At 38.8% G+C, this 13986-nt stretch overlaps 1 protein-coding gene and 1 non-coding gene across 2 annotated transcripts; one reads left to right on the top strand and one right to left on the bottom strand.

The window, feature by feature from the left end:
- Positions 1-12159: 12159 nt before the first annotated feature.
- Positions 12160-12618, bottom strand: LOC145051831 (uncharacterized). Its single transcript, XM_078999659.1, has one exon. It carries the CDS (start codon positions 12616-12618, stop codon positions 12160-12162), a length of 459 nt encoding a protein of 152 aa, XP_078855785.1.
- A 211-nt stretch (positions 12619-12829) lies between these two features.
- On the top strand, positions 12830-12936 carry LOC145080791 (small nucleolar RNA R71). Its single transcript, XR_013695375.1, has one exon. It is a non-coding gene; the product is annotated as a small nucleolar RNA R71 (small nucleolar RNA).
- Positions 12937-13986: the final 1050 nt, after the last annotated feature.

Below are 13986 nucleotides of genomic sequence, written 5' to 3' on the forward strand. Positions count from 1 at the left end.
TGGGAAAAAAGTCTTAGAAAAAAATGTTGGTAGTCAAAAAAGATGTTTATTGCAGAACGTCTATTTCCGAACCATACAAATAGTTAGGTGAAAATCTATGACTTGAAAAGTTTTATTTTAAATCATCATTTCTTAGAAGCTACGGATGATGATGCAGTTAGAGTGTGTCTTATATACGTTTTATGTGAAGGATTTTTGGGAAAAGAAATAAATGACCGGGTGCCACAAGACTGGATTTTTTTGGCAGAGAGTTTGGATGTGTGGAACAAGTATTTTTTTTTTGTCTACTTTGAAAGTTTCATATTATTTGTGGGAGTTTACATATGATAACCTTAAGGATACGTGGAACAAGATAGATATTTTTCATTGCCGGAGCGTCGCCAAATTTTTAAATACTCTGTTTGTAACGACCAAAAATTTCAACCAATTTAAAATTTTCAAAAACAATCCGATTCCATTAAAGTTATTACAAAAAGGTTTTCAATACAATTTATTTTAAGTATTCCTAGAATCTCATCACAAAATAAACCCGAGGAGCGGTACGATCACGCTTTCGCCTTGCCACAGTCTCCTGAAGAACCTGAAAAACATAAAACCACAACTGTAAGCCCGAAAGCTTAGTGAGATATACCCAAAATACCAACCACATATACCATACACGCATAACATGTCATAACATATCCGATCACAAAACAGCCATGCACTTCGGGTCTACTGTGTGACTGGCCCGCCGCACCGGCCAACAGTCCACCTGGTCCACCCTCTGAGTCTAGCCATAAACCTCGAGTCTGCAGTGTGATTGGTCCGCCCTCACCGGGCCTTCAATCCACCTGGTCCACTCTCCGAATCTATCCACATACAACGAGTCTGCAGTGTGATTGGTCCGCCCGCACCGGGCCTTCAATCCACCTGGTCCACTCTCTGAGTCTATAGTATGACTGGTCCGCCCGTACCAGGCCTTCAGTCGGCCTGGTCCACTCTCCGAGCCTCGGCACGTCTGGTCCGCCCTCTTAGGGCCTACAGCCTATCTGGACCGCTCGCTGGGCCTTCGGGACAACCGGTCCGCCCTGGGTATCTTGGCCTACAGCACAAAGCAGGACCCACCTCAACCCAACTCCAGTCCAAACAACCATGTGCACATAAACATACAAACATATAACAATTCACAGTCAACAAGCCGCTCAAACAGATCACATAACATATCATCATCCTAACCAGGATACCGACCTAACCGGTCACTAGCATAGCATCACCCTACATCTCAGGATACCGATCTCAACCAAGTCTCTAACATATACCATCCTAGCTACCAGGATGCAACATATCAAAGCGATAACATACAACAAATACCCGGATCTCAATCCGATAAAGGGCCGGCCTTGGTGCCTTAGACCCTGTTGATATAGTGAGGATAACTCACCTCGAAACTGCCGACTGAACAGATAACCCAAGCTGCTCCGATCTCTGATACGATCTCCACCACTGGACAACCACCGAGGCACTGAACTCAAAATAATATCCAACAATTACCAAAATGGCCCTGGAAACCACTAGTCTACCCTTGGTCAAAGTCAACCCCTGACTGACTCTACTCGCCGAGTCAACCCGATGACTCGTCGAGTCCCCATGCTCAGAAATTTCCCAATCCATGACTCAACTCGCCGAGTCACCTCGAGACTCGTCGAGTTCAACAACTTTGAGTCCACTCACACACAACTCACCGAGTCATCCCTTGACTCACCGATTCACGGCTCAACCAGAAAAGATTGGGACTCTTCGACAAGACTCGCCGAGTCCAAGGACAGACTCGTCGAGTCTAAGGCTATCTTCAACCTACTCGCCGAGTTGTTCTTCCAACTCGTCGAGTTCCAGGCCATCTTCATCCAACTCGCCGAGTTGTTCTTCCAACTCGTCGAGTTCCAGCCTATCTTCAAGCAACTCGCCGAGTCCACCCATGTGACTCGCCAAGTACCACCGGGTCTGAATCCATACAGAGGCTTTCCAAGCCATGCAGATGATCCAAACCATAGATCTACCTTTCCTAAGGCCATCCATCACGTAAAGTGGCAAACTTTACGTGAATCCAAGGAGATCTATGCATTTTCACTCTAGAGTTTGGGCTTGGGACAAGATAGCTCCTTCAATCACTCACAAACAGGGACTTTCATGCATTCCAACCCTTCTCCAATCCAGATCTGAGGTAGCAACCTCAGATCTACCCTCTAAACTCCAATACATCAAAAGATATGATTTGTAACACCCCCAAAATGATGAATCTAGATAATAACAGCTCAAACAATGAAATAATACCTCAAAAGGAAGCTCCAAGAGAAGATTAACCCGAATCCTTGCAAAGCCCTTTGATCCAAGTCTCTTCTCCTTCAAGATTTCTTCAACAACCACTTCTCCAAGCTCCAATTCACTCAACAATGGGGTTTCCTCACGAAATTAGGGCTTCTGGAACTCAAGGGATGATAAGGAGGCTGGGGAGGAAACATAATGTTCTTTATATAGGGCTCAACCTCCGGATTTAGGGTTTTCTCCACTCAGCACCAACTCGCCGAGTCCACCCATGCTACTTGCCGAGTTGGTCACTTAACACGCGACTAGAGTCGCGACCCTACTCGCCGAGTCCACTCATGGACTCGCCGAGTCGCTCCTTCCCATTTTACTCTTTTATCCCTTCAACTTTACTCTTGCTATCCCAGGATGTTACACTGTTTCTGGATTTATGGCGCCATTTAGGGTATAGAAATTTATTATTATTTTTAAGATGTTATTGCTATGTCAGTTATTTTAATTTTTATTACTATAATTGTGAAATTGTAGATATGGTTATATGAGACGCTTCGAGTTGATTGTGCCGGTGGATTTGCGTTACGAAAAAGCAGAGACATACCTCAGATCAAACGATGAAGTGGTACCAAAAAATTGAAATGAGTTGATGTGAACACGATTTTTGACATGACAAAGGTTTTTAAATATTATATTAATTTTATAAAATTCATGATTGCGCTTTTATTTGCATTTTTATTATGTTAAATTGTTTTAGGAGGGACGACGACCAAGACATAGCATGTCGCCGAGTGATGATGAGATGACATCTTCTTATTATATGTCATGTCAAGAGTATGTATATGGTGAACAAAATTCGGTTCCATCCTAATACGAGACCATTTTAGGAAACAAAACGAATCTTCATCTAATATGTCTTCTAGTGGTCGCTCTCACGGTAGAGGTGGACGTAGTGGGAAACCAAACTTAGACAAAATGAATCTACTTGTCATCGTCTGAAAACCTTCTCGAAGACATTTTTTCCAATAGCCCGTTTTAGAAGGTCTTTATTCTTAAATATATTGAGACATTCAATTTTTTGAAGATTGATGTCTACCATCTGTGTTGGGATATCTTCATTAATATCAACCAGACATGCTGGTACAGGGGCATACCTTAAAAAAGGTTATCGGGAAACTTAGCTTTAACTTCATCACCCAACTCATCTCCATCATAATTACTTTCTAAGTCGGTTATATCTAAAGCTACATCAGCAACATCAACATAATCCCCGTAAACATGCACATTTTCATCTTTTTGAATCATTAATTTTTCTTTTTACTTTTATCTACTACATGCCTATTCATAGCTTTAACTTCTTGTTCGGGAACATCAACACAACATCCACCCACGTCATTAAGATATGTACCAACATCATCATCATCAACATACTTGTAATTCTCAAGATCCACATAGTGAATATGTGTATACATAACCTTAAAATTTTCAGCAACATTATGAAATTGAGGTACACTAAGAGTATTGAAAGTCCCTATTGGATTTTTGCTCCCTTTATCGCTGCATAAATTAGCAACTGGCTCATTTCCACTTTGGCCACCCTCTGATGTGTGTAAAACGCACTAGTTTTAATCCTATTACTTCAAACACAAATTAAACACACGAAAGGTAGTGAACCTATCGATTAATAGTATAGTTTAAGCAAGTAGGGTATCGATCACAGGGAACGGTAACAATCAAATTAAGTACTAGTATTACCTAATTAGAAACAATTAATAAAAGAGGGGGTTTCTCTAGTTTTGCAAGACTAGAAACTTAATCAATCAATTAACTTTCAAACAAAGACAATTAACAACTAAGAAGAACAAGAAAGGACAACTAGATTCAATGATAAAAGAGACTTCTGTTTAGATTCGATTCACTTATTCCCTTGGTTGATTTCGTGGCAAGTGCAATGAATTAATACATCAATGGTTACCGATTCCTAATGTGATTGGGTTCATGTTCATTATTACCAATCCTTTAGTAGACAAGTTAATTCAAACAGTGATCAAGTGATTAAATTAACAAGTTTCCTAGTGTTCAGTTCGTATCAAGCAAGACTTATAATAATAGTTAATCAAATTTGTTCAATTCAATCAACTCATGTATAGATGTTCATCATACATGCTTATACATTGATTTACACATTTTATAGTTAACCCTAGTTTCATAGTCACTATTCCTAGGCATACAATCTTATATTCATAAAACTATATGAATCAAGTAATCAAGAAGATATTCATGCAACTCAATCACTTATTTGTTAACTAAAAAAATTTATCAACAATACATAAGGATCTTTAATAAGCTTAACAAGATGAATAACCAAATTAATATCAATTCAACCACTCAATCAAACCATGTTCATAAGATTATCTCATCCAAACAGAAGTAAAAAGCTTTTAGCTCATATCTACAGCAAGTAATAACCTAAAATCAAAATCTAATGATTCAAACATGGTTCAAAACAGAGATTAAGAAAAGAAGAATGATTATTTGCCTTTGATTCTCTTTGAAATTGTTTCTTAGGTTGCAATCTCGAAAATAGCAGCTTCAAGAACCCTTCTGATCTTCAAAAATCGCAGCTAGCTTCCAGCAAAAGTTAGGGTTCGGGCCTATAAGTCATCTATTTATAGTTTCCAAAAATCGACCCAACTCGTCGAGTTTTTGAGAATAACTCGACGAGTTTCTCTAATAATTCGCGCGTCCAGCGTGTACGGCAAGACATCCTTAAATCTAGAATATTCTAATAAACTCGTCGAGTTTATGCTAAAAACTCGTCGACTTTCTTCTTTTATTTTGCTCCTTCTTTTACTCCTTGATCTCCAAGCTTCCAATCACTCAATCCTCCTCCTTTTTCATCCAAGCATGTCTTTTATTGCTGAAATTGAAATATTAAGCTAATTAAGTACCTTTTGTTCATTAAATGATATAAAATCAACAATAATTACTAAAATAATGAATGATTTCTATGACTAAATAAGCTCATATCAAAATACCCACACTTGACTTTTGCTTGCCCCCAAGCAAAACCGAATTTTAGCACACTAATACCGCATAAGACAATCCCAATCGTACCCAGCCATTATGCCAAGACCGCAACGCATGCATTTGTGTCTAAAATTTTTCCTAAGGATCCCCCTCAATTCTAAATACTCACAATCCTCATAAACACTCGCCCACTTCTTTCGAACAACGCTCATTTTATGCATCCCTCGGAATCCATCCCCAGAAAACTTTCTTAACCTCAAGTCATTTTTAGTTAAATCCCTAAGCATACATACGATAAAATAACCTAGAAAAGAAAATTACAAATAAAAGACAAACACAACTTTTGATTGAATCTTTTATACTTTGTAGCTTTTCTTCATGATATTCTTCTTTGTCTTCATAGCTTTGTAGATTCTTTATTCAAACATTTCATCACTCTTTTTAATTTTATTTATTTATTTTTTATTTTTTTCAACGCACTTTTTTTTTCACTCAAAACTAAAAACCTAGAAAAACATATGCTTAAGCAAGAGAATTTAACTTCATCCTTTATTGGTTAAAGGCATTAGTCTAGTGTGCAATGACTACTTAAGCTTTCCTGAATACATTTCTGGTACACGACGCTAAACATGTTGCGATCCTCAAACTAAGCGAGGTTGTGTTTTTGTCCCATGATTTCACTAGAATAAAGGGGGCCACAAATGCACTATAACGTATTTTGGCTCAACTAAACATTTGGGTTCTCATAGAATCATTAAATACAATACTAGCATGGAATCCTAATTGCTTTACCAAAATTTTCTAAATTAACCCTAGTACTTTTTATGCAATTTTTTTCAAACCAAGCAAGGATTCTAATTTGACTAAATGTAATCAACCCCCTACCCCACACTTAAATTATGCAATGTCCCCATTGCATGTTATGCATGATATATAACATAAAAGTAAAGAGAGAATTGGAACAGTCTCCCCTGGGATAGAAGTTGCGAGGTTGATATTCTTCTTTTGAGCTCCTTCTTCAGCTGATTTTGGACATGGGAACAGCTCATCCACGCCTTGGGTATCAAATCTCGTGTGCTTATGCTCCAAAATATAGAGGAAAAGGTGTTGGAAATTGCTCAAAAAATAATCATTGATAGCACAGTCAATTGCCTCCTTAAATTGTAGTCAAATCACCAACTCAAAGGTAAGAAAAAGAGCCACTCGCCGAGAATAAAGTGAACTTATTAAGTTTAGTTGCAAAAATTGCAAATTTGGGATTCTTCGAAGGAACTCGTCGAGTTTATGTAAAGAACTCGACGAGTTTTTCTCTCTGTGAACAACATATTCCCCAACTTCATTTTTTTCGATAATGGTTTTGAAGGGAATGATTATGGCAATATTTCCCTTCATTCTTCTGCAGTAAAACATATCTTTTTAGTTCTTTTGTTCACCACTCTTGCGAATAGACGTAATCCTCTCACTCTTCTCGTTTCAGACTCGATCTCACTTCATACCCCTCACGCTATATTCTTGCGTTCTCTCCCTCAACATATATTCTGAAAACAATCAAAAGAAACAAACAAAAAGTAATAAAAGGAAAACACACCAAATAAAATCCTAATTTACTAGAAGTTCAAACATCAAAATAAACATACCAAACAAACAAAAACAAAGAAAAATAGTTCAAACAAGCCAACAAAATAAAAGATAAAGGAAAGGATAATTAATCTTCATCTTCACTTTCTTCTTCTCCCAACCCGCTTCCTCCGGCTCCACTTTGACGCATACTCCATCTCTCACTCCAACTCCTCACATATGGATATTCCGGTTCATTTTCCATCCTTGGAATGTTCAAATGAGACATCATATGAGCCAAATTCCTATGTCCATAATTCAAGCTGCTTGCTAAATCATCTAGAAATGCCCTTTGCTCAACATTATAAGGATCCATGGGAAGCTCATCATTTATTGGAATAACGGGGGGGGGGGGGGGGGGGTCTTCTTGCATATGTGTTGGTCGTGGACGAACCCGCCTCCCCGGTTGTTCCGGTAATTCCGCGTCATCCACTGATGGAATATTAACATGGCCCCCGCCATAATCTACAATAATTTTAGCCCTTCTATAAAGAAGAGGACTAAATGCGGGTTGTGACACCATTGTTAATTGATTTCCAATTCTTCCTTCAAGAATTCCATAAGATCTTGCCAATTTAGTTATGAACATCCCACCACATATCTTTGAAGTTGATCTCTCCTTCACTCCACTTTCCACTAAATACTTTGCTAAACAATACGGAATGTTACAAAACTGGTTAGGTGTAAGAATACACCATAAAAAGAAAACATCTCGGCTTGGCACTTTATCATCATCCCTTCTCATATTGATGGAGCTTGCGATGAGGCGATGAAGAAGACGATGGACCGGTGATCGGATGCTCACTTCTTGTGCCGCGGATGGAATATAAACTCCATTGGCAATTGTGCTCCACCACCTTGATGCATCCTCAATATTTGGTAAATCTTTGTGACATGCTTCCATAAAAATTCCAAAGGCTTCTGTCATTGCCACATTTTGCTCATACAAATCCATTCGCCATGCTAGTTCTACCACACTGCATTCCCGGAACTCACCCCCAAGCATGTAATTAAGAACATTTGTATAAAAATAGTCTTCACTCCCACGGAATTTGATAGTAGAATAAAACTCCCAACATAATTCCTGGTATACCGGTTCTTGCAATCGGAAAAGTCTCCTCCAAGCATCACATGTAATCCTTACTCCATCTTGGATGAATACCTTGGTGAGATGAGGATTCATTTGTTCAACCAACCCTCATTGCTCTAGACAAGACCAATCTATTTCATTTGGCTAGTAGAACTCTTTCTTTTTCAGTTTCTCCAGTTTCCTTTTCCATGCTAACAATGTGGATTTTGAACCAATTTGTGGAAAATCAAGCCATGGACAACCCCTTTGACTTCCTTTAGAACTTTGGCCCTATTTCTGGACATGATTCTTGAGAAGGGATTTAGAACAAAACACCAAAAGTGAAGAATTTGCTTGGGAGGTTCTTGCTGCCGACGTGAGGGAAAAATGAGGGAATGGTTTTAGGGTTAAAACTTATACCCAACAATAAAGAAATATTATTCTTATTCTTATTATTATTATTATTATTATTATTATTATTATTATTATTATTATTATTATTATTATTATTATTATTATTATTTTACCGGAAAAACTGAAAATCGCGTTTTTTTAAATTGGACTCGTCGAGTTTTTGGAGAAAACTCGACGAGTTTTTCTTTCTGTATGAAAAAAACTATTTCTAATTAAAATCACGAAACACCCCACACTCAGCTTTGATGACCCTCCCAGCAATCATTTAAGCATAATCTGAAGATGAAGATTAAAAACACAACGAAAAACATAAAAATAAATAAATAAATAAATAAATAAAATACTACGAGAAAAAGAAAACAAACTCAATTGTCGGGTTGCCTCCCGTAAGCGCTTCGTTTTTGAGGAGTCTTTAGCTAGACTCCTTTCCGCCCTACGTTGCAGCGGTTGCCTCTAAATCAAGCCCTTCTTCAATTTCCACTTCCTTTGGCTTGCCCTCCTCATATCTTTTGATCCTATGCCCATTTACCTTGAAACTTATTCCATCTTTATTCCACAGCTCAACTACCCCATATGGAAAAACATGTTTAATTGTGAAGGGTCCGGTCCAACGAGTGCGTAATTTTCCTGGAAAAAGTTTGAGTCTTGAGTTATATAAAAGTACTTTTTGCCCTTCTTCAAACTCCTTATTTCCTTTCAATCTCGCATCATACCATTTCTTTGTCTTATCCTTATAAATCAACAAGTTAGTGTAAGACTCGTTCCTTAATTCCTCCAAGGCATTCATTTGCAAGAGTCAATTGGTACGCAACTCATTGGGGGAAAATTGCACGTTTTCAAAGCCCAATAGGCTTTGTGCTCCAATTCCACTGGTAGATGACAACTTTTTCCATAAACCAATCTATAAGGTGTTGTTCCAATAGGTGTCTTGAATGCAGTTCTAAATGCCCACAATGCGTCATCTAACTTATCTGCCCAATCTTTCATGTGGTTGCCTACCGACCTTTCCAAAATTCTTTTGAGGGCTCTATTTGTTATTTCAGTTTGGCCATTCGTTTGCGGATGATAAGGTGTTGAAAATCTATGGCGTACACCATATTTTTGCAAAACCTTTGCTAGTTGTTCATTGGCAAAATGGGTCCCTCTATCGCTTATCAACGCCTTTGGTACTCCAAACCTAGAGAATAAATTCTTTAAAAATTTCACCACCACCCTTGCGTCATTTGTTGGTAGCGCTCATGCTTCAGCCCACTTTGATACATAGTCCACTGCCACAAGTATGTATTTGTGTCCTTTTGATGATGGAAATGGCCCCATGAAATCTATACCCTACACATCAAAGACTTCACACACTTGGATGCTTCTTTGAGGCATTTCATTCTTTGCAGAAATATTTCCCGATCGCTGGCACGCGTCACATTCTCTCACATAGGTGGCAGCATCCTTAAAGATTGTGGGCTAATAGAATCCTGCATCAAACACCTTTTTGGCAGTGTATTGAACTCCATGATGTCCTCCTACAGGGCCATTGTGGCAATGCTCTAGAATGTCGCGGATCTCCTTTCCAAACACACATCTTCTGATGATCCCATCTGCACAGCTCCTAAAAGGATATGTCTCATCCCAGAAATAATATTTAATTTCTAACATGAGTTTCTTTTTCTGCTGATGAGTTAGCCCTTTTGGAAGAAAGTCCCCAGCTAAAAAGTTCGCAATATCTGCATACCATGGTTCTTCTCCCATTATCACCATCAAATACTCTTCTGGAAAACTATCCCCAATACCCTTGTGGTCAGATGCATCCCTTTCTGGATTTTCTAATCTTGAGAGATGGTCAGCTTCTACATTTTCCATTCCTTTCTTGTCCTTGATCTCAATGTCAAATTCTTGAAGTAGTAACACCCACCGGATCAACCTTGGTTTTGCGTCCTGCTTAGCAAATAAAAATTTAATTGCAGAATGGTCAGTAAAAACAGTGGTTTTGAACAATATAAGATAAGGACGGAATTTATCAAAAGCATAGACCACGGCCAATAATTCCTTTTCAGTTGTGGTGTAATTTTCTTGAGCCGGATTCAAGGTCTTGCTAGCATAATAAATTGGTTGAAAATGTTTATCGACTCTTTGACCAAGCACATCTCCTAAGGCAAAATCACTTGCATCGCACATAATTTCAAACAGTAAATTCCAATTCGAGGCGATAATGATCGGGGCGTTAGTTAATTTTGTTTTCAATATTTCAAAAGCATTTAAACATTCTGTTGAAAAATTAAAAGGTGCATCTTTTAAAAGTAGCTGAGTTAAAGGTCGAGTTATTTTAGAAAAGTCTTTGATAAAATGACGGTAAAAACCCGCATGACCCAAAAACTTCTAACGCCCTTCACATTGGTTGGTGGTGGTAGTTTAGCAATGGTGTCAATTTTCGCTCGATCTACCTCAATCCCCGCCTTGGACACTTTATGACCTAACACAATGCCTTCTTTAACCATGAAATGGCATTTTTCCCAATTCAAAACTAAATTGGTCTTTTCACACCTGGCAAGCATTAAGTCAAGGTTAGTAAGACAATTATCAAAAGAAGAATCGAACACGGAAAAATCATCCATGAATACTTCCATATACTTCTCCACCATATCATGAAATATTGCCGTCATGCATCGTTGAAAAGTGGCAGGCGCATTGCACAACCCAAAAGGCATTCGTCGGTATGCAAACGTTCCACTAGGGCAGGTGAAGGTAGTTTTCTCTTGATCATTTGGATCGATTGGTATTTGGAAATAACCTGAAAACCCATCTAAAAAACAATAATAGCAATGACCGGATAATCTTTCAAGCATTTGATCAATAAAGGGTAAAGGGAAATGGTCTTTGCAAGTAGCATCGTTTAGTTTTCGATAATCGATGCATACTCGCCAACCGGTTACCGTTCGCGTAGGAATAAGCTCGTTCTTTTCGTTCGCCACGACTGTCATTCCTCCTTTCTTCGGCACTACTTCAACGGGACTTACCCACGGGCTATCGGAAAGTGAATAAATGATCCCCACATCCAATAACTTTACCACCTCCTTCTTAACTACCTCTTGCATATTTGGGTTCAAATACCTTTGATGTTGCACTACTGGCGTTGCTCCTTCTTCAAGAATTATTTTATGAGAACAATAAGAGGGGCTTATCCCCTTTATGTCGGTGATTTTCCATGCAATGGCGTTTTTTCTTTTCTTCAAAACCTTCACTAATTGATCTTTTTCAATTGGGGTGAGGTCCGATGCAATGATCACAGGCTTCTGTTCACCTTCTTCGAGAAATGCGTATTCTAAGTGTTCTGGTAACGTTTTCAGCTCCAATTGTGTGCTCTGAACACCAAACACGTCGAGTTCTGGAATTAAACTCGACGAGTTTAGAACAAAAGTTTCCTCATATCCTGATTTTTCATAGAAACTCGTCGAGTTATTGTGATTAACTCGTCGAGTTTTTTGCTCTGTTGACTTTATCAGTTCTTCGTATTCTGATTCTTCAAGAAGTCTTTCTAATTCTTTCAAATCTCTCTCAGCATTAAAATCATCTTCTGAAGTCGAAATGTGTTCGCTTGCTTCGTCTTCTTTCCATTCTTCTAATAATTCTTCCAAGACATCTACTGAAAAGGCAGTATCATCACTATACTTCGAATGTTTCATGGCTTGATCCATTCCAAAAATAACTGAGTCTTCCCCCACTCGTAGGGTAAGCCGTGAGTCTCATATGTCTACTATGGCACCCGCGGTATTCAAGAATGGTCTTCCAAGGATTATTGGCACTTGATGGTCCTCCTCCATATCTAGCACAATGAAATCTGCCGGAAAGACAAACTTATCGACTTTTACCAATAAATCTTCACATATACCCCTCGGGAATGTCACCGTCTTGTTTGCTAAGTGGATCGCCATTCGGATTGGTCTCGGTTCCGGAAGGTTTAGCTTTTTAAAGAAAGAGTATGGCATGAGGTTCACACTTGCCCCCGAATCGGCCAATGCATAGCTAGTGGCTAACTTCCCGAATTGGCAAGGAATGGTTAGGCTACCCGGATCACCTTTTTTCTTTGGTAGTTTGTTTAACATTGCGGCTGACCAGTTCTCATTTAAGACTACCTTGGATGCTTCCTCCATCTTCTTTCTATTTGTGAGAAGTTCTTTTAGAAACTTTGCATACTTAGGCATTTGCGCGATTGCTTCGATGAACGGAATGTTGATTTGTAAGGCCTTTATGTGCTCCAGGAACTTCTGGTAGTCTTCATTTTGCTTCTCTTGTCGAGCTCGGCCCGGGAATGGTTATGGTGCTTTCTTCGTGAGGGGTCCTTGGGAGTCTAATAATTGCCTGGTTGTGACGTTCACACCATCATAAAAGATAGAAACCTCTTGTTGCACGTTTAGGTCGTTTTGAGGGCAATTTCTTATTAACCCCTTATATCTTTCCCACGCCTCATAGAGTGATTCTCCCGGTAATTGCTCAAAGTTAGCAATTGCTTTCTTCAATTTTGCAATCTTAGAAGGTGGACAAAACTGGTCAATGAACTCCTCGGGCATCTTTTGCCATGTTGTAATGGATCCGGGGGGTAAAGATTTCAACCAATCCTTCGCGGCTCCTTTGAATGTAACCGGTAACATCCGTAGTAAGACAATATCGTGAGGCACATTTGGCATATGGAAATAGTCAGCAATGTCCATAACTTCTTCAATATGCTTGTAGGCATCTTCGTGCTCCTTTCCATAGAATGGAATGTCTTTTAGTTGTGCGAGGATGTGACCCTTTAACTCAAAATTGGCGGTAGCTGGAATTGCAGGTTGCACAAGTCCCGGCCCGGTACCATCTCTTATGCGCTTCTTGTAATCTCCTATTGGTATGTCGGCGATGTCGGCCATATTACCTCCTTGATCGGGATTGGTTTCTTCACCAAACGTAGATGTGTCGGACTCGATCCCTTTTCCTCTTTGTTTGCGAATAATCAACTCCGGATTGTCTACGGGTGGTATTGGTGTAGAACTAGAGCCTCGGGTCATAAAAAACCTGAAATAAAACAGAAAAACAAGCGTAAAACGAACAAAAACGAAGAATTTACGAAACTGTTAACAGAAGAGTAAACTCGACGAGTTTTAAGAATAAACTCGACGAGTTTAATGCAAAACTATAGAAAATCAATAAGAACTGAAAACAGGTAACTTTATGCAAGAAAGATCTAACACAAAGGATCGATAATACCAGCAAACAATATAATTATTAGAGGGGGTTTCTCTAGTTTTGCAAGACTAGAAACTTAATCAATCAATTAACTTTCAAACAAAGACAATTAACAACTAAGAAGAACAAGAAAGGACAACTAAATTCAATGATAAAAGAGACTTCTGTTTAGATTCGATTCACTTATTCCCTTGGTTGATTTCGTGGCAAGTGCAATGAATTAATACATCAATGGTTACCGATTCCTAATGTGATTGGGTTCATGTTCATTATTACCAATCCTTTAGTAGACAAGTTAATTCAAACAGTGATCAAGTGATTAAATTAACAAGTTTCCTAGTGTTCAGTTC

Source organism: Lactuca serriola, chromosome 1 (genome assembly GCF_051521515.1).
Source record: "Lactuca serriola cultivar US96UC23 chromosome 1, Lser_US96UC23_V15, whole genome shotgun sequence".
NCBI classification, from domain to species: domain Eukaryota; kingdom Viridiplantae; phylum Streptophyta; class Magnoliopsida; order Asterales; family Asteraceae; genus Lactuca; species Lactuca serriola.